Source organism: Neomonachus schauinslandi, chromosome 8 (assembly GCF_002201575.2).
Source record: "Neomonachus schauinslandi chromosome 8, ASM220157v2, whole genome shotgun sequence".
Classification (NCBI taxonomy): Eukaryota; Metazoa; Chordata; class Mammalia; order Carnivora; family Phocidae; genus Neomonachus; species Neomonachus schauinslandi.
In genome coordinates this window covers 55,322,200-55,349,631 of record NC_058410.1, presented here as the reverse complement: position 1 = coordinate 55,349,631, position 27,432 = coordinate 55,322,200, and the positions used below count along the sequence as shown (strand labels likewise).

General features: G+C 40.2%; 1 protein-coding gene across 1 annotated transcript; it reads right to left on the bottom strand.

The window, feature by feature from the left end:
* Positions 1-9,656: 9,656 nt before the first annotated feature.
* POPDC3 (popeye domain containing 3) lies at positions 9,657-27,175 on the bottom strand. The gene is made up of 4 exons (XM_021693456.1): positions 26,982-27,175; positions 12,361-13,097; positions 11,266-11,374; positions 9,657-10,117 (listed from the first exon to the last, which is right to left on the bottom strand). The coding sequence occupies exons 2-4, from the start codon at positions 12,843-12,845 to the stop codon at positions 9,836-9,838; spliced, it is 876 nt and encodes a 291-aa protein (XP_021549131.1). The 5' UTR covers positions 12,846-13,097; positions 26,982-27,175; the 3' UTR covers positions 9,657-9,835.
* Positions 27,176-27,432: the final 257 nt, after the last annotated feature.

Genomic DNA, 27,432 nt, shown 5'->3' with positions numbered 1-27,432 from the left:
CCCTAGTCTGTTGAACCAGCCTATGAACACATGAAATAGCTAAGAGGTAGTTTTATTTTTTTTATGTATTTGCCCATTTTAAATAGATGGACTCTAGCAGACACAAGACTGATGTTTCAAACAAAATTTGTAAATTGTAAGACTTTGGCACATGCTAAAATTTCCAGTGGTTTGGGGTTTCCCTGGAGTAGCCAGAAATGAGATATTGGCTTCAAAAGCAAACTCATGAAATATGCAGTAGTATAGATTCTAAAAACCGGGCACTTGGCAGAGCTAATTTACAGTAATTTACCATCTTGGGGTTGGCAGAAGCATGCATACAGTGACTATTATGTCAAAAACTGATAGAAGCCTGATATTCCTTCTGTCTATTCTTCCTCATGTAGCTTTCATTCTAAAACAGAAGAGTTGCATTTGTGAATTATTTGTTTTAAATATTGACAGCAACAAACAAAGACCCTAGATGAAGCATGTAATAGGATTTCCTCATCTTTTAGGAAGTTATTTCAAAGAGAATGAATTTATTATAAGGAGCTAAGCATAACAGAATTATGGTTTTTTTAAAAATGTGAAAAGATGGGGCGCCTGGGTGGCTCAGTTGGTTAAGCGACTGCCTTCAGCTCAGGTCATGATCCTGGAGTCTGGGATGGAGTCCCACATCAGGCTCCCTGCTCAGCAGGGAGTCTGCTTCTCCCTCTGACCCTCCTCCCTCTCATGCTCTCTGTCTCTCATTCTCTCTCTCAAATAAATAAATAAAATCTTAAAAAAAATTTTTTTTAAATGTGAAAAGATGATCAGAGAAGTAACTCTGAATTCACAATCAATTCCCTAAGACCCCTCAAACTGGGGCCCCGGTTGGCTCCTCAAAACAAAACTGGATCCTAGGCCCAAGCAGGTACCGCCAGAAAAGCAGGTTCAAAAGTCTGGCTCCAACCACTCTGATGACCTCTCTTGTGTTTTGTCCTTTCCCTTTTGGGACTTTCTAGAAATTCACAGACCCTCAAACCCTGTCTACAAATCCCCAGTTAAGCACCTCTATTTTTAGAGAAGAGAAATGCAACAACCCCAAGGAAGACAATTTCAAAGGTACTATTTTTTTTTTGTAGTGTGTAAATAACTTCTTTATATGAGGCATTTGGTGGTTATAAAGGAAAAGTTGTGAATGATAGGAAAATAACTTTTGGCAATTCTTGGTAACATGTCGTCTATGGTATAGATAAGATTTTGATGGACAGTGAAGCCATGGGGTGATTTGTAATCTGTATCTGGAGAAAGCAGAACTTCATAGAGTTTCTACTGAGCAGAATCATTCTGTTATGTAATTAATCCTCAAAAAGGGCTGGTCTTGGAGGTAAATGTGAGGTCTGATAATAGCCAGCCCGGTAATTGACATCAGCTAGAAACAAAAACCCAGAGCAACACATTATAAAGATGGAATAATAAAATAAAGTTGGGAATAATGACACTGCCATCAGGCATTAATTGATGTGCAAAAGCACTCAGAGTTCTCAGGAGAAAAGAATTATTTAAATGCAAATTATTATTATTACTACTACTTAAATTGTTGTAATAAATTCATGAAAATAAGACACCTCCTGAGCTTAATGCATATATAAAACCTAATAAAATATGTATGAGCCTGCCACCAGCAGTTTTATCATTTGGCATAAAAACTGGTAAACAAGATGAAATATTTTTTTAGTCCAAATCAAAGGTATTCGGTACAATCTAGAACCACACAAAATGGTTGATGGTATTTGGTTTGGAAAACCACCGAGACTGTCACACACTTTCCTAGGAGAACAAGGTCGTGATTTGACAAGGTATGGATTTTAGAGTCATTGAGTCTCTAAAGTCTGGGAAGAATAGAAATACTTTGGGAAAGCGTATGTTCGGACAGAACACCAGTTTGGCTTCCATGCCATGTACAAAACTCTTCGTACTCAGTTGTACTGCCCACCACAACTTAGGGATTTCTTAGTATTTTTTACATCAACTACATCAAGTTATCTGAAGAAAAGTGTAATGAATATATTATAAGCTCAGAAAATGGCATCTAAAAGCAACAAAGCATTCCAAAGTGAGTCGGGAAATCTCACAGATGACTTCATGTGACTGTTCTAATGAATAAATAAAACTTCGGTACCTAGAAAATGTATGTTGAATAGCAAAAAAATCTAGTAGAAAATATTGCTATTAATGACCATCATAAGATGAAATCATTAAAAATGCCTTGGCATTTAGTACTTACATTATTAATGGTTTATGTATTGGTGTGATTCCCACATGTTTCAAAGTGAAATTACAGAAATGTGCTTCTCCCGAGCAGTTAGTCTCTAACTCTGTTATGGCTCTTATCACTTGCTAGCTTTTGCATATTTATGTACAAGTCTATTTCTCCTTTTAGGTGGTAAGTTTCTGGGGGGTAGGAAGTGTGTTTGAATTATCTTTCATATCTCCATGGTACTTAGCATGTGATTTGCATATATTTGGAACTCAGTAAATATTAGTTGATGGAATAATCGAGTGCATTTGTTTCAAGTACTATTATTCTCCAATAGAAGAAATGCTAAATATTTTAAAATTTGTTTTACAGCCTAAGTTATTATGAATGGGGAAAATAACAGAAGAAATATATACCGACATGTTAATAGAAGTCAGGTTGGAGTAGTGGAATTATTGTCTTTATTATTTACTTTATTCCAACTTACTTATAATATGATCACATTATTTTTCTAATAAAAGGAATAAATAACAACAAAATGATACTTAATGTTCTACTAGATTAGATCACTTTATTAGAATTATGGTGACCTCTCCATCATAGTAGTGACAGCTCACTCCCCTGCCCAGCCTCATCCCTCCCACCTACCTCTCCTCCCTCTTCCCATCTAGCTGATTTGTGATGAACAGGAACAAGTTGGAAAAGATAGGTTTGGAAGGAGGAGAAGAGACGATGGTTTAAGCCTGAGATGTATTCATTCATTCATTCATTTAGAAACATTGAGTGGTCTGATGGTGAGAAATGCCTGGGGTCAGGGTGCAATGGAGGAAGAAGGCAGAGACCTCAACGTCAGAGGCATGGGTGGGACCAGCCACACTCTTGGGGCCATCAGCCCAGCACCCCAGACACCAAGGGGCCAAGCAACATTGCAGTGCATCCAGGGAGGACTCAGGACAGAGAGAGGCCAAAACACCGCTCCTGCTTTTCCATGAGGCCCTGTAAACTTGCCTCTGCACCTAGAGCAAGGAGAGAAGCAGAAACACTGACAGAATTATTTAAAATGACTGTTTAACAGGGGAAGAAACTACTTTTAAGTGTCAGGATCAAGTATTTTCTGCCACCACGGGGAAGAGGGTATAAGAACAGGATGAGATCAATAACAGGTTCTAAAAAGGTGTGTTTTGCACATGTCTGACCACTGTTTTCCCATTTCATATCTCCTGCACGTTTTATTCCTTTTTCTCAAAAATAAATTTAATGACTACTTAATGGTTTTTGCTCAGTAAAAATATAATTAGAATAAAAGTATGGAATCTGGCTTTAGGTGAGGTTAGACACTCTACAAACTATGTTTCTGAGAAACATGAAATACAAAAACTGTTATATTATTTATCATTTAAAATAGAATTACTCTCAGGGGACACAATAATCCATCGCAAGTTTCCAACACAAAGAGGCATTAAGCTAAATCAGCTTGCAGATTTTCAAACCCAGAGAATGATCTTGGAACCTGAAAATTAATAACTGTGCACTCTGGACAAGTGTTGCTTAAACTCAGTTCAACAATATCAGTAAGAAAAATGTGGCTTTGAAGTCACTTAAAGATAGAATAGTTCTGTATCATGCAGAAAAAAAAAGATATGTAGAAAAAAATGATATTATTACAGGCCTTTAATTTTATTCCATGAGAAAACTACCGATGGCACTGCACGATCGAAGTCCAATTGGGAGGGGGAATCAGTGTTAAAATTCAGATATGGATTCAAGAACAGATGCAATTACTTTCCTTAGACTCAACAAATATTTACAAAGCAGCTACCATGTGCCAGGCACTGTTCCCAAACAGATATAGACTAGTAGGGGAGTTTGAAAAGAAATTCCTTTTCTCAGAAAAATATTGTGCTCATATATTGGCTAAACTTTGATCTCAGATGAACCAATTTCTATCCCATAGTAATACCTTGTTCTTCACAAATGTCCACTTACACTGCACCAAAGATATCTTTTGTATCTTGGAACCAATCCCCCGTGCCCCCTCCCCTCTAAAACCCTGTTTGTTTCTCAGGTCCATGGTCTCTCATGGTTCATCTCTCCCTCCAATTTCCCCCCCTTCATTTATCCCTTCCTTCTCCTAATGTCCTCCATGCTATTCCTTATGTTCCACAAATAGGTGAAACCATATGATAATTGACTTTCTCTGCTTGACTTATTTCACTTAGCATAATCTCCTCCAGTTTTAGTTCCCTTCAAGTTACTCAGCACCATGGTCTGTGTAGCGGGCAAAACACAAGCACACTGGCTGATTTGGAAGAACTGGCTTAAGTTGAGTGTCACCACTTACTGTGATTCAGCCTCTCTAACCTTTATCCATAAAGTGGGATTCTTTCAAGAAAAAAGCAAATGAAATAATATGTGGGCATGCTTTTTAAACTATAAAGTATTAAATAGATGTAAGATACTGTTTTGTAATTCTATAATTTGGAAGATAATTTTTTTTTAAATTTTATTTATTTATTTGACAGAGAGAGACACAGTGAGAGAGGGAACACAAGCAGGGGAAGTGAGAGAGGGAGAAGCAGGCTTCCCGCGGAGCAGAGAGCCCGATGCGGGGCTCGATCCCAGGACCCCGGGATCATGACCTGAGCCGAAGGCAGACGCTTAACGACTGAGCAACCCAGGCGCCCCTGGAAGATAATTTTATATTTAGTAAGCGTGGTAATCACAAGTTAGATGACTCAAAGCATCTCATGTTATATCAAGTGGGGCTACAATCCTACTATAAAAGTATGTAAAAACAAATAGTTTTGGAATCCTATAAATAAAATAAAATTATATTTATTAAGATCACTAAGCCTTGAATTGAAATAGAGTAAAGGGAAAAATGATAGTTCAAGACACAAATGATCAGTTCTTCAGGGGGAAAAAAGTTCCCTGTCAATCTTTAATAGCTAGCAGGTTTTAAAACTAGTCAAATTTAGCATAATAATAAAACTTCAAATTATGTTGAAACCATGCTGATGTTACATGCAAATGTACAATCCAGCATTAAAATGATGTTAACACTCATAGTGAGATGACTAAGTGCTAAAGTAATATTTCAGTATTGCAACATCTTTTCATTATTGTAAGATTTTTGAACTTGAAATAATACACAGTTCTATCAAATTGAACTTATATTTTATTATAATAAGTCTATATGATACTGCTATTTATTCGTATTTTTTATTGATATGGAGGTATTAAATTTTGGTAGAAGGAAGAAAAATAAAGGAATTGGCCCACTGATGGCCCACAGTTTAGTAAGCTGTCATTTGCTAAAAAATATTAATTTGGGAACACCATTTCTGAAGGTTAATTTCTTCTATAACCATGTGTCATATAGCAATGTGGAACCCAGTTAGTGCAATCCAATGCCACATGTATATTTATGTCCTTGGTTAAACCAGGAGTTTCAAGTACATGATGTATAATGTATTGCTCTTATAATTTGTATTGTCTGCTTAGTATGTTTCTCTTACGGCTCTTGCCAGCTAGGTTGGGGGATTTCACTTAGTAACTGCTCTGTCAAATCAATTCTGTCCTTCTGCTTCCGTGCAATGCAACAAAATGACATCCAAAGCTTATCCAGATGAGCAGAGAGCAACTGAATTGCCTTCTGCTCCTTTGCTGAAGGGGAGAGAAAATTCCTCAACCCGTAAGTGCTGAGAGAGCATCATGCTATTCTTTATGGTGGATTAATTTCAGCACCATGAGTTCCTAGAGGTGCAGAGTCCAGAGCAAATCATACTGGCGCTTTGTATGGAGGTCAAATCAAGTTCAAAGGACGAGCTCCTGAGGCGAATGGGAAGCCTCCAGATTTCCAATTGCAGTGAAGGCTGTGCAAATGGGGCCAGCAGCCTCTAGGAACTTGACTAGGTGACCGGGGTGTGTTTATGGGCTCGTTTTAAGCCACTTCTTTTCCCCCTCAGGCTGCTTCTCAGGATCATTCCTGACCACAAAATTTAGGACAGAAAATTACAATCACCCCAATTCTTTTAAGTCACAGGGATAACTCTTGACTAGGATCAGCTTCATGGGCAGGCAAAGGGCCTCAGGCTTACAAAAGCCATGCATTTGGTTCAGTGCTCTACTTTCTCCGTCTTAAAATTCTTTATACTTTCTGAACAAGGTGCTTTACTTATTTATGCATATACAGATCTTGTGTACAAAGCCATAAAGCATTTTTAACACAAGAAAACAACCAGTTCCTCATCTTATTGCCCTTTTACCAGTGATAAATGAATCAAAGGGATTTAGGGCTGGAAACAATTAGGCTGAGATGAAAATGAGCCCAATTTTTAATAGAAATTAAATTTTAAGGGCACTGTGATATTGTGCTTCAGGGGTACTTTTTATTTGGATATCTGTGGTTTCTTCTTTCTGTCTCGATCAGAGTATTTTGAGAGAACAAAATGTGGTTTGCTGGACATTTCAAACCAAACATACAGGGTATGTACATAGAGGTTAGTAGAGGGATTTTGTTATTTTGTTATTGTTGTTGAAGTGAGAACACCTGGGTGCAAACCAAGGTGTTGGATAATCGTGTATCTGTTCTACTGAGGAGGGCTGGTGCTAGCCCTACCCACAAGTGTGAAGATGGTGAGGTTCAACTCCATACCTCCTCTTTCAATATCCCTTTAGCCTGTTCTGTTTGTACTCTTTCCCCTTCATCCTAAAAATGGTTAGATTTCTGGAAAAATTGTACGTTAATTCTTCTGCTCCCTCTGCCAACATGATTTAAACCAAAAATCTACATCCCATTTCTATGTGGTTTGTTCTCAGTTGATTTTCATGGTTAGAAATACTTGAAATAATGTGACATTATTAGCTGGTACCAACTTAAGGTGTGGATTCTCCTTAGGATGCTGTGTGCTTTAATACTGGAAGGCCTTCAGTTGTACCGAGCAGAGTGCTGCCATTGTGTCTGCTTGTGTCATGGATGCCCACGATAGCCACGTGGGGCTGGGGGATAACCCCTCCAACTATTCCTCTAGTTCACGCTGAACTTGATGAGTTCAATAGCTCATCCAGACTAATGATCAGACCTTGTCACACTGTCCCACTTACAGCAGATGCTAATGTACAGAAAGATAATGTACCTTCCATAACCCCAAAGCTTCTTCCCCCACCCTTCTTCCTCACTTGGTTTCCTGGTCACTGAGAAACAGAAGTAATAATGAGAGAACGTCCACGAGCTCTCAGTACATCTCTCATTTGCCAGCAACTGCGCTCCCTCGTACTTTCTGCCCGCCCTCCTTCCTCATGACTGATTGTCCGTGTTCCTGCTTAAGGTCACTGGATGCCATCATCACTCACCTGCTCAAGGGCATCCCTCCAGCAATTCACCCCTCTCTTGTGGCTCATTCCCATCAGCATACAAATATGCCATTCTTTCTCTTACCTTACATACAACAATGGAAATCATCTTCTCTCGACCCCACTTCCTGCTCAGGCTACTGTTCATTTCTATTTCCCTTCACATCAAAACTCCTTGAAAAGCTTACTTGTACTTGCTTTTCCAATTTCTTGCCTTTCATTTCCCCTCAGCCTACTTTAGTCCAGTGTTTGTTCCCAATCACTGCACTAAAACTGTTCCTGTCATGTTCACCAGTGACCTCCATGCTGCTCAACCCCATGGTTTATTCTGAGACTTCACAGCACCTGACCTGTTGGCCACATTTGAGACAGTTCATCACTCCTTTCTCCTTGAACACTTTCTTCACTTGGCTTCCAGGACATGACGCTTCTGGTTTTCTTCCTACCTCACTAGCTGCTCCTTCTCTTGTCCTTTGCTGACTCTTCTCCATCTCCCTGTCCCCTTAACAATGGAGTGCTCCAAGGAAAGGTCCTCCCAACAATTTTTCTTCTGAATCTACACTTACTGCGTGTAGTTAAGTCTCATGGCTTTAAATATTATCCGTAGGCAACATACTCTCAAATCTTTCTCTCTAGCCCAGACCTTTCTCTTGAACTCTAGACGCATCCAACCATTTATTCTACTTGTGTCTGGTAGACATCTCACACTTAACCCTGATCCTGCTTTCCAAGTACACTCTTGTTCCCCTCCCCCACCAGTCCATTCTCACTGGGCTGGCCAGTGTGATTCTGTTGAATTTATTAAATAAGGTAGATCACACCACCCTTCTATTTAAAATTCCCCGGTGGCTTCTGGTCACTCTCAGAGTAAAAGTCAAAGTCCTCACCATGACTTATTAGGCCCCACCCGATCTGCCCCAAATTCTCTTTGCCTTCTCTCACCAGTGCTCATTCTGTTGTAGCCGTGCTGCCTTCTCTGTTCCTGTGCATGTCTTCAGGCCTTCTCATTTGCTTTTCTCTCTACTCCCCCAGATTCCTCATTCCCCAAGTGTCTGCATGGATTGTTCCTTTGCTTCCCTCAGTCTCTGTTCAACATTACCTTCTCATTCAGGCCTTCTTTGACCATTCTATTAAAATGACAATGCCCCATCCTACCCACTGTCCCTTATTTCTCTCTCTCCATGGTGACACTCTTTCCAACTCCAGGTTTTTCTGTTTTATTTTATTATCGGCCTCTCTCACGCCAGAATGTAAGTGCTATGAGGGATGGAATCTGTTACCGGGTGTATCGCTAGTGCTCAGGTCAGCACCTGGAGCCACAGTAGGAGCTCAATACATATTTGTTAAATGCACGATGACTTATCTTTCTACCAAAGAACATGGTTGGCTGGTGATCTCCAGAGAAAGAACCAGGTTTCTGAAGATAGGGATCAGATGGAGGATCTGTTAGCTCTTCTTTACAACGTCGAAGGGACTCCCACGTTTGTGTGGTGAGTAGAGCTTTGGCTATGAGTCCCTTGCTGTCCAGTCAGACCATTCACACTTGCCCTTTTGGCTAACCATGTGAGACTGAAATACTGTGCAACGCTTTTACTATTTGTTCCTGGGTATTCTTTTTACTCTGTAATTAGTATGCATCTTTGTCTTCCACAAAATGCCTCTTTTCAAATGTTACTGAAAGACTGAGCTGATAAATTATTTGTTGCTAGCCTTCAAGATGGACATATTATCATCTCTTGCATGTATTCTACTGTCTCGTCATATTAAATAACTTCACATTTAAAATAAATAATCGCTGCCCACCACAATAATCCACCTTGCTTTCATCAGAGGTTGTGGCAAAAAGTGACTTCTGGGAACACTGATGTGGACAGTCACAACCCACTCTCATGCTGAGAGTACTTTCTGGCTGCTTCTTGAGAAGCAAAGCCTAACTCAATAGGGCAAGATAGCAGATTTGAATAAATCTGAGGAAATATTTGAGAACACAAAATTTCATTCTCCCAGTTCTGACACAGAAAAGGAGAAATTGCCCACAGTTCATTCTCCGCCTCCCCACTTGTTCCAATAAGAAGTACAGAGAAATTTGTAAACTTTATTCATGATGCAGAAGTTGAGATGAGTAAAACAGCTGACAGTGGCATCTTGCCTGTGAGTTTGATTTGTAAAAATGTTAGTGAGCACGATTTTCTGTGTTTCATTTGGGGAATGATGAAGAGGGTCTTTTCTATAATTATAAAACTTCCGACTTCGATGTCATTTATCACAATACCGCCTGGAATTCCGGAAATGTTCTGTCAGGGGTGATTTGCGTATTTTTGGACTTGACATTTGATAGAAGTTGGGTAACCGAATATCGTAGTGATATGTTTTTCCTGTATATACTCTGTCATTCAAGGCATAGAGTTTATCTGCAATGTCACTGCCAATTAAAACTGAAAACAGGCGGGAGATGTAACGATGCTGAGCGAAGAGCAAATACAATTTCTTTCTCCTCCAAGACACATATCGACAATCAGTTTCTGCTGTGAGGGTTACCTAAAAAAAAAAAAAAAAAAAAAAGGCCACATAAAAAAACAAAGATTAGGAAGCAAGAAAAATTCTGCCTTTTTTTTTTTTTTTTGGCCCCAATTTTAAATGAATTTTACTTGCTGCTTTCTTAGGTTAAAAAAGCTCACTGACTCACAATATATTGTAAAAACGGGGAGAAACTACAAAATGTCTTGCTACATATATAATTTATAACATGAACAATCACAACACTGTGTCCATTTCCAATTTCTCTCTTTTCAAAATCTGGGTATCTATATTTTACCTTTACTGAAGTGAGAGCTACTTGATACTAAAAATAATAAAGTTGGCTAATGTTAGAGAAGTAGTTCCAAGTCAGTCCCGAAGACTACAGACATTTAACTCTAATTGTTTCTGTAGCACAAAATAGAATTTATTTACCTATTCTGCATACGTATATGAATTTGTATTTGCATACACACATGAATGTTACATGTATGAATTGTAGGAAAACAAAATACCATAATAGAATCCACTGAAGTGATTATCTTTCGAAATTATCAGACACAGCAGCAGAGTAGTGACAGGAAGTTTAGCATTTTTTTTTTTTTGCTAGAAAACAACTAAAATCTATTAGCATTTTAAATTTTAGGAATCCCTCATTTTGTAATAAGGGCAGGCTTTTAAATTCTTGGTGTTTTTCTCCACCATGTCAGTGGCAGTGTTTAGTTTATAGTCAAATCTCAATTAATTATATTTTAATCTCCATATATGCAGCTAAGCAAAGGAAAATTTAAGAGCATCTATCATGGACTCCTTTCTGTCATATACAAGGCCCATCCCTTTTCTTGTCGCTGGACCTACACAGTGACAGTAATCAGGAAGAGTCAAACAGGGCTGCGAAGTCACACATGCTGCAAAGTACATTCCAAAGTTGAATATAAATTATTGCTCTGTCATCTGCTGTTTTGTTTGCTTATTTTTATTTTTATTTTATTTTTTATTATAATATATATATTTTTAATTAACATAAAATGTATTATTTGTTTCAGGAGTACAGGTCTGTGATTCATCAGTCTTACACAATTCACAGCGCTCACCATAGCCTGTTTTTAAACAAACGTCTGTCTGTTTGGAAGAGGTGGTGTTCACTCTGTGGTCTAGTTACCCCTTACCTGAAAAATGCCTTCCTCTGTGGGTCTCAGTGAGTCCCATTCCGGAGAGTCCAGGAACTGGAAGGGGAAAATGTAATGCAGAAATTCGCCATCAACCGTCACTCTGATCCTACCCAAAACAAAGAACATCATTCATGAGAGAAGGAGAAAGCAAGCCCATAATTGGAGGCAAGGGGGAAGGAGCAGTATTTCAGATCTCCAGTGGTCTTTATGGCTTTTAAAATTTTGTAGGATGAAATATTAAATTCATGCATTACAGTAAGTGACAAAATCTCCTCTAAGATTCATGTACTGATGTTCCTCACACAGTTAGGATTCTGGAATATTGGGTGAAATTCATCAGACGATGCATCAAGGTATACATTGATGGTATGTGCCCATTTGTGTGTATATATTATACTTGAAGACAAAGTTCCAATGCACGCAGTTGGATTTTAAATTAAGTAGGAAAACACTGAAGAACATAAAGGAGTGGCACTGTAAATACCTCTGTAGACTAATATTTAAACTTTTTAAAGGCATGAATAATCACACTATTGTTTCCATTAAAGTTTCCCCAAACTTTCTGTTTTCAAACTTTATATACATACAAAGATAGATATAAAAATCATATATGGTGAACCCTCTGCTTCTAGCAAGTGGGCAATTCTAGAATTTACTGAAGAAAATTGATCATTATAAAACTTAAATGTTCTCTATTACTTAAAAGAATGCCCTATCACAGTCTATTTAAAGTACTTTGCATGCCAACATAAGTATTCTACTAATTCAAGCTGGCATCATCCTCTTCTTGACTCTCAGTGATTAGCCTGGAAACAAATAGCATATCCAGACAAACCCATTTGTACATTTGATTTCTAAGAAGAAATATTAAGGCTCTCGATTATATCCTGCTTCAGGTAAATAATAGCATGTACTCTAAACGCCTATGTCCATGACTCACGTACATGTCAAGGGGTTTCTCATGCCTCACGGTGCTAAAAACCGCCCAGGACTGTGCTATGCTGAGATGGAAAAGTGTAGCAGAAAGAAACACCAGCTAGTAACTAATACAAAGGAAATAACTAATATAGAGCAAGCACCAAGAGTACAAACCTTCCCGAAACAAGCAGGGAGAGTTTATCAATGGAGGTTTTCCCCTGCATGGCATAACAGTGTTCCTTTTCCAAAGTAACCACTTCAGAGCTCAGAGCAATTGTTCTGAAGACGGGCAAAGAGGTCCCCAGAGGCTGGAAAAGGGAGCTGTACAATAGCTGGAATTCTCGGGAAAAAGTTATGCTGCGAACTTGATATGCAATGTGAACAAATTGCATGAAGCAGATGACAAACAGTACAAAATTCCAGGAATATATGTCAGCTGCACAGACATCTACCCAAGCCCAGACAGCAGAGCAGAGAAAACCCAACCCCAGCAAACTGAAGACGTAAAGGAGCCCGAAGAATCCACTGCCGCCCATGAAACCTACTACAAATAAAATACTGGCAAGATGATAAATGGCTCCTTCGGCCTCTTGCTTCCAGGTGGTACAGACTGGGTGTTCATCTATCAGGTTCTTCCATAGACTTGAATTTCTCTCCATGGCTGTACTTCTGTCTGGTTCACTTTTCAGTTGACATTCGATGATATTGAAGCAAGTAATTAAGTCCTTTGCTTTTCCATCCTCAGAGTTTCACTATGTCTTTATAAAACCAGAGACAGCCCGGACACTGGGGTTGTAGTGATTAAGGGTTTTGTGTGTATAGATCTTGAAAAACTAAAAATCCCATGCTAGCTTCTTTAAGTACATCTGGGCTCCTGATTCAGATCTAGTCCACAAATATTTTGTGGTTTCCTGGACAAGAAAAAAAAGAAGGATCTAATTAAAGAAGGAAAACTGAGAGGTATATTTAAATGAATCACCAGCATTACTATTCAAGTTGATATGCTATTTTCTATGAAGTTAGAATATTTTTAAAAATTTTATCTTGACATAATTATATATTTGCATTAGTTATAAGGAATAATACAGCGAGGGCACAAATGCTGTTAAGTTTCTAGGATAGAAGATGTCTATTTTTAGGGTTATGCTTAATAATAATAATAAATTATTTACCGAAATTTTAGCATTTGTTAGAATTAGCTAACTACATATTCTGCTAGAAAGCTAGGTGCTATCAACTCATCTTCATAACAATAGCTTGGTGTACCTCAGAATCTCTTGGGACAGTGACTAAAAATGCAGATTCAGAAGCTGTGTGCAGACATACTGAGTCAGAATCTCTGAGGGTGGGGTCGGGCCTATGTGTTGGGTGTCTTGACAATCCCCCCCAAGATTCTGAGATCTCCCACCCTCTGGGAGATACTGTTTGACAGTGCTATTCACTCTTACAGATGAAAAATCCGAGGCTTAGAGAGGCCAGCTAATTTATCCCTGGTCACACAGTGGTCGGGGTAGAGCAGAACTTCTGCAGGGAAGCCTCTATGCTGGCTCCAATCATGTGGCTTCTCAGGAAAGAGATTTTAAATTAGGCACTCTAAGGAGCCCTAATAAAACAATAAACATGAGAAACACATACTTAGGAGTCAGATTTTAAAAGCACAGAGTAGACTATGAGTATGTTTCATGAATTAGATCAAAATTATTTGAGAAATATAAATTCAGATCTACCTTACTGTATTAGAGGCTATTTCAAGTTAAATCTGTACCCATATAACTAAACAAATAATATTAAAATTCCTGCTACTTACACATTTATTTACCAGATGGTCAAAAAATGTTACCGATTTGTTCCTCTGCACATATATTCCCTACCCTTTGAGCCATATGGTAAAGATGCTAATGTGTGATCTGAGTCAGGAGAGATTTAACCAGGATGATAGAGCTGTAGGATATATATCATTTATTCCCAGGTTTCTTAACAAGAAATAGTTTCAATGTGAAGCATTCATTGGATTGGATTTTTAAACCATAACAACATTCAGAAGCCTTGAACTTAACTGCTATATTTAGTGTTTTTATTTTTGAGATAGATCATTTCAGAACACCTGTTAATAAAATATCGGGTATCACAGATCTTGTCTCATAGAAAAAAAAAAAATACACACAGAGAAGTGAAAATGACTTAGCTGAAGTAAAAAAGGGAACAGTATAATCACCAACAGAATTAGAAATGGAAATAAAGGAGCCACCGTTGTTGGAGTTCCTGATTCTTCATCCTGGATAGTGATTCCTTCCTCAGCAAGTAAGGACTTTAAGAGCATCAGCAGGTGAATCATTAAAAAAAGAAAACAAAAAACAAACCACAGACCTATAACTTATATTGCTATTTGTACTTAAGCTACTTTCAAATGTACTTTAAACATCCCATGCCCCCTAAATCCTGCCTCCCCCCATCGCTCATGTGAGATGATGCGATTCGGGGCAGACCCGCACCCCGAACGTGTTTACTTTCTCCTCTTTAAATGCAACACAAAATTATATACTACTGGATATTCACAACAAAGAAAAAAAAATTTTTTAAATACAATGAGTAGTGAGAACTGCAGAATACCAGACTGCAAATGTCAGTCTCCCTGCTGTTTTACTTTTAAAACTAGGGTATTTTAAATTAATCAGTTCCTCAGGATACCTAACACAGCCACTAAAGCCAATATTAAAAAGCGCTGCTGCCAGAGCTCTGAACTTTGGTTTGACCTTCCTTAAAAATTTATAATCCTCAACAAAATGTTAAAATGATGCTAACAGAGAAAGGCCATGTAAAACCTTGTGGCAATGCAGAAGGGAGCTTCTGGGAATCTTGTCCCCTGACGATCCGGACTTAGGGGATAGGTTGGGCCACTTGCATTCTGGAGGGTGACCCATTATGATCATCAGAAGAACTGCGCTTCCAGCCCTTTCTGGCGGCTTCTGTTTCAAGAAGCTGCTACCAAATCATCTTCCTATCCTTGATACTACTGTAGCACTCAACACAGCAACACAGAGTGCTGACTTGCCCTGATTAAATTACTCCACACTCAGCCTTTCTTCCCTCGGTGTGTTTTTATTCAGTCACCAAAACAGATGTATTTTATTAGAAGAGAAAGAACTGACAGGGGCAGGTGACAGGCATGAGTGTTCCTCTGATATGGGCCAGCAGCACTCCACGACTGAACATGATTCATCAACCAGCTGCCTGCTTGAAAAGCCTGGAGGCCTTAAGTCATGTTTTTGGGTAAATAAATGTTGAGATGCCAAAGTGGCACGATGGATTTCTCTGGCAGGAAAGCACATCTTCCCCGCCAGAGAAATTAGCACACGGAGATACAAATGATGGAGACAAAATTAAGTGCAAATAAACACAATAATTCCCAGTCCCCCCCTTTTTACTCCTTAGGCTGTGAGACCCTGAGTTATAGAGGAATGAGGACATTTAAAGACAGGTACAAGGATGCTCCATGAAATAGGATGGAGACTTGGGACCAACTGATTAAGACTAGCTCAGAAATGGCGTTTATCTGTTCACAGCCTGAACATTTATTATCTCATCACGTCACACTTGTTGCCACGAGGGAGGCAGAATCTAAATTATCATGCTCTGCTTACCAATGAGAAAAGCAGGGCACAAGATCGGCTAAGTAACTGGCTTGAGGTAAGTGAGGCAGAAGTCCCAGGTAGGAGTCCCTGTCCGCTCAGCGCCATGCCCTCACCAGCAGGCAGGGCCCCTTTTCAAGGCTGTGAATCGGATATGAACGTGTTGGGAGACAGTGGGATAATCTGTCAGGACCGGTTTGCCAGGAAAATAATAATCCTAACACTGAATATTTAAGACCTGCCATAATGCTTACCGTCGAGCGAGGGAAATAGACCTAGAAAGCCACTCATGAAATAATTTGCTGTATTATTATTCAACACTGACTGACTTCCTCTCCTAGCTCCTGAAACTCTTACGGGGCAAAGACAACTGTTTTTGTATTTCTGGCACTCACGGAACGTTGATTGACCACACTGGTATCCAGGTACGAGCATTCTGCCTTCTCCAGGCCTACTCTATCCAATTTAATGGATGTTCTGACATCTTCCGTCACCCAGGGGAAAAGAGGTAGGGAATATCCCAACATCCAAGGCATTTCGGTACAAAATCACTAAGGAGGTGGGACACTGCTTATTTAAATGTCTGGCACAGCTCCAAATTCATAGGGGAATCCTTTTGTCTTCATAGAAATTGAGCTCCTTAAGAGCAGCTGAATTTTAATCTGATTAAAAAACAACAACTCTTGTAGCTTGTGGCACTGCGTTAGTTTTGGTTGCTAGGCAACCCAGGAGATAAAAATTCCATCAATATTCTACTCATTAATTGGAATAGATCCTAACTTTGGTATGTGTTCCATATGCAAAATAATCATTTACTTAAAGCTGGTTTCTCTACTTATCCTCAAGGAGGTACACTTACTCAGGACCTAGATGCCAGGCGTATTCAAGAATTATCTCACTTAACCTTCACAACAACCCCATCGAGAAGGTACTGTATCTCCGTCTTACAGATGAGAAAATTGAAACCCAGAGAAGGTAAGTAAATTGTTCAAGGTCGCATTGCTAATCTTGGGACTAACATTCCACCCAGTCCTGCCTGATTCTGAAGCTCAGACTCAATCACATTTATTATTCTGCTTCCCACAGTACCAGGATTTAGAAAATGTAGGCATTCATTTCCTCCTTGCTACTTAGATGAACTCAGGCATGTTTATTCATCAGTCAAGTGGAGGTAGTATCACCTATTCTGTCCACTCTAAAGGGTGCTACAAGACTCAAATGAGGAAATCTATATTAAAACTTCTTGGCAAATTTAAAAATAATATAGAGATAGCATCGCTGTACTTGTTGCTTGTATTTTACAGAGCTGAGCCTTTTGGAGAATTTAGTTTTTAAAAGCTTTCTTTCACCCAGAGGATTACAATTGAATACAGAAATGCAAATGTTACTTTTGGTGGCTACCCAACTTTAAATTTTAAATTCTAAATTTACTCCTTCCTGCAGGGGTGATCTCTGTTGTTCTTCCCTGTGTCCCGACCTCCTATGGCTGATTGGGGTACCCCTATAACCAACCCACCCTTGAGTCTTTACTTTCCAATGGCCAAGAAGCCAGTCTCTGGAAGACAACAATACTCTTCTGCCTCAGATAAGTGTTTAGTGCTTCTCAGCAGGGATCCTCAAATCACTGACGTTAAGTGTCACCCGGGTGGCTTGTTAGAATGTCCCTTCCCTGGGCCCATCCCAGAATTACTGGGCCAGGAAGGGACCCAGGAAGATGCCCTTCTAATAAGCTCCCAGTTGATTCTTACGCACATTAAAGTTTGAGTGCCATTATTTTATGTTGTTCCTGCATGATTTCTGAATTATCCTTGTTTGTTTGCAGGACCTCAGCTTTGTTCCTTCCTGGCTGACCACTGGCTGTCCTTCTATGCAGATTACTCTTGTGCTTTTGATCCCTCACTGTCTGCCCAGGACGGTAGTGCTGGTGTTAACGCTCCATTCTGTGTCTATTGGTTCAGTTCACCCTGTTACTTAAAACAAAGGTTCTAGTCTTAGCCGTGCCCCTAAATAGCTGTGTGATTTTAATCTTACTAGACCTGTTTCCTCATTGGTAAAATGGAAGTGTTGGACAAAACAATGTGAGTCCTTTTGGCTCTAAAATAACACGACCCTATGTGTGGTAAGGAATAGAAGACTTTTCCTAGCATGGGTTAAAATACAGAGTTGAGTAGTGGAACTGAATTACTGCAGGTCTTAACACCAAGTTTATGATCGAGGCCCCACTCTAGAGACCACTTATTTAATTACTTATGGACTGTGGCAGGGCCCAGGCACTGGAATGTTCTGACATGCAACAAGGGTTAAGAACTATTAGGGGGTGAGGTTGAGAGACACCAGAACAGTCTGTAGGGTAAAGGATCTAATTTTAATTCTTACTTTGAAGGAGCTGGAAAGGCACATTTTTGCCTTGTGTGTTCTCATTCCCATGCTTTGCTCAGGTGGGGAGGCATTTTCCTTCCTTGCCACTCATCACTCCAAGAGGGCTCAAGGCTTGTGGATATTCTGCAGCAGCCTTTCCTCAACAGGGTGGCCTGAATTTGCACCTTCTACCTCTGAATTTTTATGGCCTTTATTATCTGTCAACATGGCTTCCATCATATGTTATGTTATATTGACCATAAATAATACACATGTAATATGTAATATATATTATATATAGTCATTGGTCATATATATTTAGTCATATAAATGTCAGCTTTATTAGTTGGTTATTTTACATATGTGTATATGGAAACATATATGGAATTCCCCTCTGTCTAGAACACAGTGAGTCTTCAATAAATGTTCAATGACTGATAAGGATAACAATGCTCAGGTATAAATGCAGTGTTCAGAATAGTTTTGGAACAAGTAAGAAGCCCAAGTGAGATATGACTAATACCTGAATCAATGATTTAGATGTTGGACTAGAAAGAAAGGAAAGCATATATTATACTATGAGGAAGAAGTGAAAGGAAGAAGTGTCTCTATTGAGACAGAGGAACAAAGAAGGGTTGAAGACCCTTTGGAATTTTAAGAGATCCCAAAGTTTGGAAAGAAATCAGAGGAAAGGGGAACACAGTTTTATCCTCAATTAACCTAATACTCTTGGTCTAGCAACAGAGTTCACAGCAGAAGATAAGGGACAAGACAGAGGGATCTTTAATAGTTACTATTACACAGGACAATACTGAAGAAAGCCTGGGGTTGGCAAGATTAGCTAGAAAGTGAGTGCAGAGAGAATGAGAGTTGAAGTTAAATGCCCATGATCCAAGGCCTTAGATAGAACTCTAGAGTTGTGCTGTCCAATATGGTAGCCATTAGCCACATGTGCCTGGTCTGAATTGAGATGTGTTATACACATGGATTTCAAAGACTTAGCACAAAGATAGAGTATGTCATTAATAACTTTTATGTTGACTGTATGTTGAAATGATTGTTTTAGAGATACTGGGTTAAATGAGACATTAAAGTTAATTTTGCCCATGTCTTATTTTTTTAATGTTGCTACTAAAAAATTTAAAATTATGTATGTGGCTTGCATTATATTTCTCTTGGACAGTGCTAGTCTAGAGCCTCTCAAGTAACAGAGAAAGGAAATGAAAAAGACTTGGCATGACACTGTGCAAACAGTGCATATGTATAATGTATAAGTGTATAAATATGGGAGAATTATCTAAGATTAAGAACAGAGAGTTGATATAAATGTAAATGATATTGGCTACAATATTCATATGCTACAATCATCAGATGTTATCTGTGGCATAGATGTCGCCATCTGGTTTCTGCCTACATAGGTGGCCAACCCCACTATAGCTCTTGGCCTCTTTATCCTACCAAGGAAGTCACTACTTTTTCCTTTTGCCTTAGGAGAATTACACTTTCCCAAGCAACTATATCACATTGTTTCATTTTCTCATTTCATCTTCTGATGATACTTCATGGAATACACTGGAAATCCCAGACAGATAATCTCATAAATTTTGTAGTGGAGATTGAATTATGGCCTTCTGGATTCCAAAGGGTCTATACCAGCCTTTGTTTTCATATAATATATGAGTTTCTTCATGCACCATTAGGCTTCTGGGCTGGAATATGCCTTTGACCTTCCATACCAATGAGAGCTTGGCTTCTCTTGAGACTTGAGAAAATTAGAGAACATGCCTACAGCCCATGCTGGACTTCTCTGATTCTCAGGTCTTCAAGTCCATTTGATTACCTGCAGCTGTGTCTGATTTCTCACTTTATCACATAAGCAGAATTGTAAGATGGTCCCCAGGATTCCTGTCTCATTGGTGCACACATGCAATAATCCTCTCTCCTTGAGTGTGGCAGACCTGTGAATGGGATGGGACAGATACTCTCTTGATTAGGTAACATTATATGGCAAATGGTGCTGGAATAATCACCTGTGATTATTAAGCTATATAAGATTGCAGGACTGGAGAGGGATTGAAAATTGGAGAGTCGTGTTCCTCCTGGCCTGGAAGAGAGCAAACGCCATGTTGTGAACTGCTCATGGGGGCCACAAGCCAAGCAATGGCCAGCAGTCTCTGGGAGCTGAAAGAAGTCCTCAACTAACAGTTACCAAGATAATGGGAATGTCAGTCCTACAACTGCAAGGAGCTGAATTCCTCCAACCACCTGAAAATCTTGGAAGAGGTCCTTGGACTCCAAATGGGGAGTGCAGTGAGGCTGACACTGGATAGCAGGCTCTCAACACCCAGGGCAGAGGATCCAGCTCAGCTGTGCCTGGACTCCTGACCCACAAAAACTATGCGATGATGGATTTGTGGTGTTTTCAGCCACTAGTCTGTGGTACTGTTACAAAGCAGCAGGAAACTAATACACACAATTATGAGTACTTACTATACGTGAGACTTTAATAATCTACATTTTATGATGGAGTTGGAAAACAGATCTATGGAGAAGAAGACACTCAATCTTTGCTAGATTTAAATCAGGAAAACCAGTTAAGAACAGTAATACTTTTGAAGAATAGTATCTGGAAAACAAGACACTAAGAGAGGCCCTGGGAATTACATGTAAATTCACTAAGGTTACCAGCAACTTGTTACAGGTTCTCCTTCAGTGGAGTCAGACAGCCCCAACACTGTTAAGCATTTGGACACATGGGCAATTTCCAGAATAATTATGTCATCCATATACAATCTCCAAAATGCCTGGAATACCAAGTTTCCTTGGGTGGGACTTCCCGCTTAGTTCTTTGTAAAGCTGAGCCATATGTATAGGGCAAATACTTGGTATCTCAGACACATCTAGAGATTAACACTCAAAGACAGACTACAGAAACTCAAATAGCTCTGTAAATCTTCTAGTTGTGGGACTCCACCACATTCAGATGAGTTGAGCAATGGGAAATTAACGCAAAGCTAGTCACCATCTTCTTGAACCTCATTTACTACTATTACTGCTACTACCACTACTACTACCAGCATCTAACATTTACTGAGCACTTACTATGTGCCAGGCATGATTCTAAGAATCTTAAAATATTAAGTCATTTAATCCTCACAACTTTTTTTTTTTTAAAGATTTTATTTATTTATTTGACAGAGAGAGACGCAGCAAGAGAGGGAACACGAGCAGGGGGAGTGGGAGAGGGAGAAGCAGGCTTCCCACGGTGCAGGGAGCCCGATGCGGGGCTCGATCCCAGGACCCTGGGATCATGACCTGAGCCGAAGGCAGATGCTTAACGACTGAGCCACCCAGGCGCCCCAATCCTCACAACTTTTTGAAATATATAGTTCTATTGTCCCTATTTTACAGATGAGAAAACTGAGGTATAGGGAAGTTAGGTTGCCTAAGGATACACAAATGATAGAGCCCAGAATCACTCCCAGGCAGACAGATGCAAATAATAACACACTGCTTCATGTACAGTTTGAATCTAAATATCTGGACTTACTGGAACAAATCAACAACATTCTTGTTTTCTCCCTTCAGTTCTAGATTCAATGAATTTAAATGTCTTAAGAAATTACAACTTTTTGAGCAACACAGGGTTAGGAAGGTGGGTCCCGTCTTGAATCACTCAGGGTCCTATAATTCTTCATTTGATGAAACAGCAGTAAACCTCTCCTTCTCAACCATGTCATTTGATTGCTTTTAATAAACAATCCCCATGCTCTGCTCCAAGTTCTCCTTAAACTGGAAATGGTTAAAAGCACAAGCAGACTTTTGAGCAGCTGCTCTCATGTCATGCCGTAAGTCCACCAGAGATTCATGCTGAAAAATGCAAGACAAGCTGGACCCATGGATCCATTAAACAGTCTTTTCTTGATATGAATCAAAGGTAGACACCTTCACTTCCTTTTCCTCCAAGTGACTTATATGCAGCAAATGAACTCACCTTTCTATGTTTATTTAGTTCAGGTTCTCATGTTTCTTCCTGACAAACATGCGTAACAAGCTCACGTGATCTAGCTAACTGGTTAGAGTCTCTTTCATTTTTTCTGGCTAAATAACCAGGTGGACCACACATCAGGGTCAGTGATGTGAAACCACCAAACCAGCCACTACTAGTGCTAAAAGGAGCACTTCTGCAGGGTATGGAGATTTCCTTTCAAGGTGTTTGCACAGACAAAGGAGCTTTCTCTTTGATTGTGGGAGACCGTTTCCTGTTTGGTTCTCAATCCACATGTTCTACAATCTTTCCATTTCTTGTATTTCTTTTGGCCTTGTTTTTCTTGACTTTGTAATACTTGAGGGTATTCCAACCATAGATGTTCCTCTTATTTTGGCAGCGCTGCCTGTGGATAAGCAATGTAAATTATTCCCTTGTTTCTGCTGGAAATTCACATATTCTCCTGATTCTTTTGAAATGTTTGATTATTTCAAGTTTCTCTTCAATATTGAAGCCTTCCTTTTGTGTGCACTATTTGACGTGTTGAATCAAGATGCTTAGACATTCTTGGGATGCTGAAGGGGTGTGTTTTTATAGAGAAAAGTTCACCACTGCAAAAGAATAGCAGAACACAATCTTGCAGGATAACCTGTGGTGAACCAAGGTAGCTGGTAGATGTTTCAGGTGTACATGTATTTGTGTTTTGTGTATTCCTACATGGCTTAAGTCAGCTGGTTATAGTTTAATGTGTTCACATGGTGTTCTGGCTGAGTAAATGATGCACGAGCAAGCAACAAATCTGTGCTATGCTCAAGTTGTTCCCTAAGATTTCCATTGCATTGACATGATGCTTAATTTCAAAACAAACATTATAACATAATTGACTGTGTCATCAACTTTCAAATGGCCAGGAAAATATTAATTAATATGCAATAATTCGATAAATCCCTGCCCTCCTGGAGCTTGCATTGTAGTGAAATTCAAATGTTGATACAATTTAAGCTTACTTTCAAATTATGAGATCTATTTTAAATAGCTAAAAATATCTCATATGCAAATAAACCTAAGCTACTTAAAACTCATTTAAAGTCAGTTATTGCATAAAGTTTTAAATAAATACTACATTTTAAGAGACTGTCTAAAGTCTCATAAAGCAAAATGCAAATAAGCTTGTTTTCTAGAATGTCCGTCAAAGATTGAAAACAAACATTAGACAAACAAACCCTAGAACATTATTTGTGTCCCCGGAGTAGCATGTTACATATTAATACATACGTATTAGTTAATACATGATCTATATCCATCTATACACTTAATGTTAAAGATGATTTCTGGATAGTGGGATACTTTACTTTTGTCTTTGTGTATATCTGTATTGTTTGCATTCTTTATAACAATTTTATAAAATAATAAGGTGATTTTATATTAATTTGAAAATTTTTAAATACAAAATTTCAAAGAATTAAAATCCATGAACCCAATGACCAGAATTAATAAACACCATTGTCATTGTAAAAATCTTTTTTATAATAAAAAAAAATTCCACAAAAATTGAAGATCTCCATGGACTGTTCTCAAGTACCATTTCCCACCCCACTCACTTCTTATATATAATTGTGTTTATCCTTCCAGGCCATATAGAACAATTTTTTTTTTTTTTTAAAGATTTTATTTATTTATTTGACAGAGAGAGACACAGCGACAGAGGGAACACAAGCAGAGGGAACACAAGCAGAGGGAGTGGGGGAGGGAGAAGCAGGCTTCCCGCGGAGCAGGGAGCCCGATGCGGGGCTCGATCCCAGGACCCCGGGATCATGACCCGAGCCGAAGGCAGACGCTTAACAACTGAGCCACCCAGGCGCCCCATATAGAACAATTTTTAAATTGCAATTTAAAATGCAGTGTAAGATTAGAAATGTATCTTATGTGTTTTTTCCAGATCCATGTTTAGTTTTTTTTTTCTGATTAATAAACACATACAAAGATAGAGAAAATACTAGCTATTAAATCTCCATATACCTATTATCCAGATTCAACAATTATCAAGATTTTGCTACATAGAGTTTTTGAATTTAAAAGCAAAAACTGTAACTAATGTTCATCCTATAGTTTGTTCAGTTAGTAAGCAAACACCTATTAAGGGAGACAGGGAAAATTACAACTAGTTGTGTTCTTACTATGTCCCAGGCACCAGGTCTTCCATTTACTGACCCATTTAGGAGTCACAACACCTCTACAACCTCAGTAGTTTTATCAGCATTGTTTGGAGTGAAAACTGAGGCTCAGAGCAATGAAGATTCTTGCCTAGGCTCAGCCAGTTGATTGTCTTTCTAGAACCAATTTCATACTGTGTGTAAGAGTCACCAGAGGTTATTATTCTGTTGAAGAATATAAATGAAGAAGAACAAAATGAGAAGATCTCACTTTGGGTCTGTGTGAATCAATCCCTGTATTCTTTGGGTTGGAGGGCGATCCAGCATTGTTATAGGGGCTTCAAGTCAGCAACTTTCGGTTATTTAATTTTTAAAAATGCCTATTATGGGACGCCTGGGTGGCTCAGTCATTAAGCCACTGCCTTTGGCTCAGGTTGCGATCCCTGGGTCCTGGGATGGAGCCCCGCATCGGGCTCCCTGCTCAGCGGGGAGCCTGCTTCTCCCTCTGCCTGCCAGTCCCCTCTGCTTGTGCTCTCTCTCTCTCTCTCTCTGACAAATAAATAAATAAAATCTCAAAAAGAATAAAAATACCTATTATAACTTTCACTTTAAGACATTTTCCTGGGGCGCCTGGGTGGCTCAGATGGTTAAGCCTCTGCCTTCGGCTCAGGTCATGGTCCCAGGGTTCTGGGATCGAGTCCCGCATCGGGCTCCCTGCTCCTTGGGAGCCTGCTTCTCCCTCTGCCTCTCTCTCTCTGTCTCTCATGAATAAATAAATAAAATCTTTAAAAAAAAAAAAAAGACATTTTCCTGTAACTACTTGGATAACATAGAGAAACATTTCCCCGTTTCCTCAAAAAAAAAAAAAAATCTAAATGATTCAGTATACTCTTGTCAATTCTTACTTACTCTCTATAGCTCCTAATCTTAGTTGACCAACAACCATAATTACAAAAGCCAATTTCAACTGCAATTTGCAGGCTTGCAGATCAATCTATCATAGATATTTTCCAAAGCAGTTTTGAAACTTCTTGCCTGCCATGTTGCTTACGTGTTTTGACACTCACACACCGCAGCCAACACTTCATAACCGTTCTTGATCTTGACTATTTCAAAATAAGCAGACGTGAATGCTCTAGTGGGTCAATGCTCTTAGGCATCTTGTGGTTAAGAAGCATGGGAGTTTGGTTTTCCAGGGCACATTATGATTTGATAAGCATAGAATGTCACCATTTAGAAGCACAGGATGCACAATGATTCAGCTATTTTGAGACACGGCTGAGATTAAAGAAACTCAACTCTCCAGTGTCTCCCAGTTCATAGGTTTAAATTTTAGGACAGAAAATGTCTTACTCTACATTTCAATTTGTATTTGTATCCTAAATTCTCCAGTCTTCAGGGAAGGAAAAGAGCCTTAAAATCATCTGGGATCAGCCAGACCTCTTCATTCTGCAAATGTGGAAGGAGATCCAATTTTTGTTTTGCTTATATTTTGTTTCATGTATTTCTCGTTTGGTTTTCTTTTGCCGCAAAGAACTGTAATGCCAAGTTACTGTACTGTCACACAAGGGATATGACCATGCAACACTCCCTGATATTAAAAATAACAGAAAAGAGTCACCACCAAACCTTAGTATGAACCGAGACCAATAATTTCTTAAGACTGCCATAAAATGAGATTGCCGTGTCCAAGCCTGCAAATTCAAAATACCTAACTAGAAGAGTTAGAATAAAAAGGAAGGAAGAAAGATTGTCCCATTCTAGATGTTTACTAAATCAAGTTGGATTATGTTCAAGAGTGGGCTTCTAATTCTACTTTTCCATTTATTATTCACATGTAGAACATTATCATGTTTTGCAAATGTCTCCTTGGCTAAAACAGTTTTTTGTTGTTGTTTTGCCATAGCCCTATTACCGTATTTTGATTCTGTGCCTTTAATCTTTTCCTAAAATACAGACCCTCAAAATGTATTTTACCTCTATAACTGACCTTGGTGATGAGGTAATTTAGTGGTTTTGTTTCTTTCCTTCCTTTCTTTTTTTTTTTTTTCCAAGGTGGATCCCCAAAGAGAAAAAACAGGTCAGCGTGACCTTTGATGAGACAGCTTTCGCGTGTCCCCAACTCAGTGTGAAACACTGACCCTAGTCAGGCCCTTAGCAGACGGGGAAAGGAACTCCCAACCGCTGCACTTCCCCATGAAACCTAAGACTGTCAGGGCCCCTTGGACCAGCTTTTCTCCCTCGAAAATTGGCCTTTTTCTTTGGGCTCCAAGGTGCCTGGGCAAGAGTGGGGCTAACAGAAGATCTGGGGGAAAGATTCGCCTCTAGGGCGGACGACTCGAGTTCCCAGGGGCCGGTGCGCGCAGAGCCCTCAGCAGCACACTCCCAGCCGGCGGAGCTGCGAGCGGCGCCCCCCGGCCTCCGGGGCTCGAACTGGCCCGAGCGGGGCCGGGAGCGGAGCGGCGGTGCGGCCAGCGCAGGCAGCGCGGAGCACAGGGCGGCGAAGCAAAGGCGCTCCCGGGGGTCGGCGGCCTCGCAGCCCCCACCCTGGGGCGGGGCCCGGATAGAAGCCGCGCCCGCGAAGTTGCACCAAAGCGCGCGAGATGCGAGTGTGCGGACCGGTTTTGGGAGGCGGCCGCCGAGGCGCTCCCGGGCTCTCCTCCTTACCTTTCCTTCCCCGACCCTGCGCAGAGCTCCGGCCTTGCGCCCACAGAAGTTTCCCAGCCGAGCGCGCTGGGCCGGGCTGGCCGGCGCCGAAGCCCCAGTCGTCCCGCTAGCGCACTCCTCGCCGCCCACCCGGCCGGCGTCTGCCCCGCGCCGGGACGCGCAGTGACCGCAGCCCACTCCGGAGCTCGCGCGGCGGCGCGGGCGGGGGCCGGGCACGGGCGCGCGCCCCGGGGCGCAGCGGGGAGAGCAGAGAGGGAGGGAGGGGGCGGCGGCGGCGGCCGCCGCGCAGGAGCCCGGGCCGCCCCAGTCTCCCGGGAGCAAGCGGCGCGGCCACCAGCTTCTAGGACTGCCGATAAATCTAGCGGCCGCTGCGGACCAAACTTTGCCAAGAAGGGTTTCCCGAAGTCAACACTGATCACAGAAAACAAACCTGGTATTCGCTGTTCTAGGA

Excerpts from the sequence above, each read along its gene's own strand:
- POPDC3 (XM_021693456.1), bottom strand. The coding sequence starts at position 12,845 with ATGGAGAGAAATTCAAGTCTATGGAAGAACCTGATAGATGAACACCCA. Across the intron at positions 11,375-12,360 it reads TCCCTGCTTGTTTCGGGAAG|GATCAGAGTGACGGTTGATG; the intron begins GTTTGTACTCTT and ends TGTTTTGGGTAG. Across the intron at positions 10,118-11,265 it reads CAGAGGAAGGCATTTTTCAG|GTAACCCTCACAGCAGAAAC; the intron begins GTAAGGGGTAAC and ends TTTTTTTTTTAG.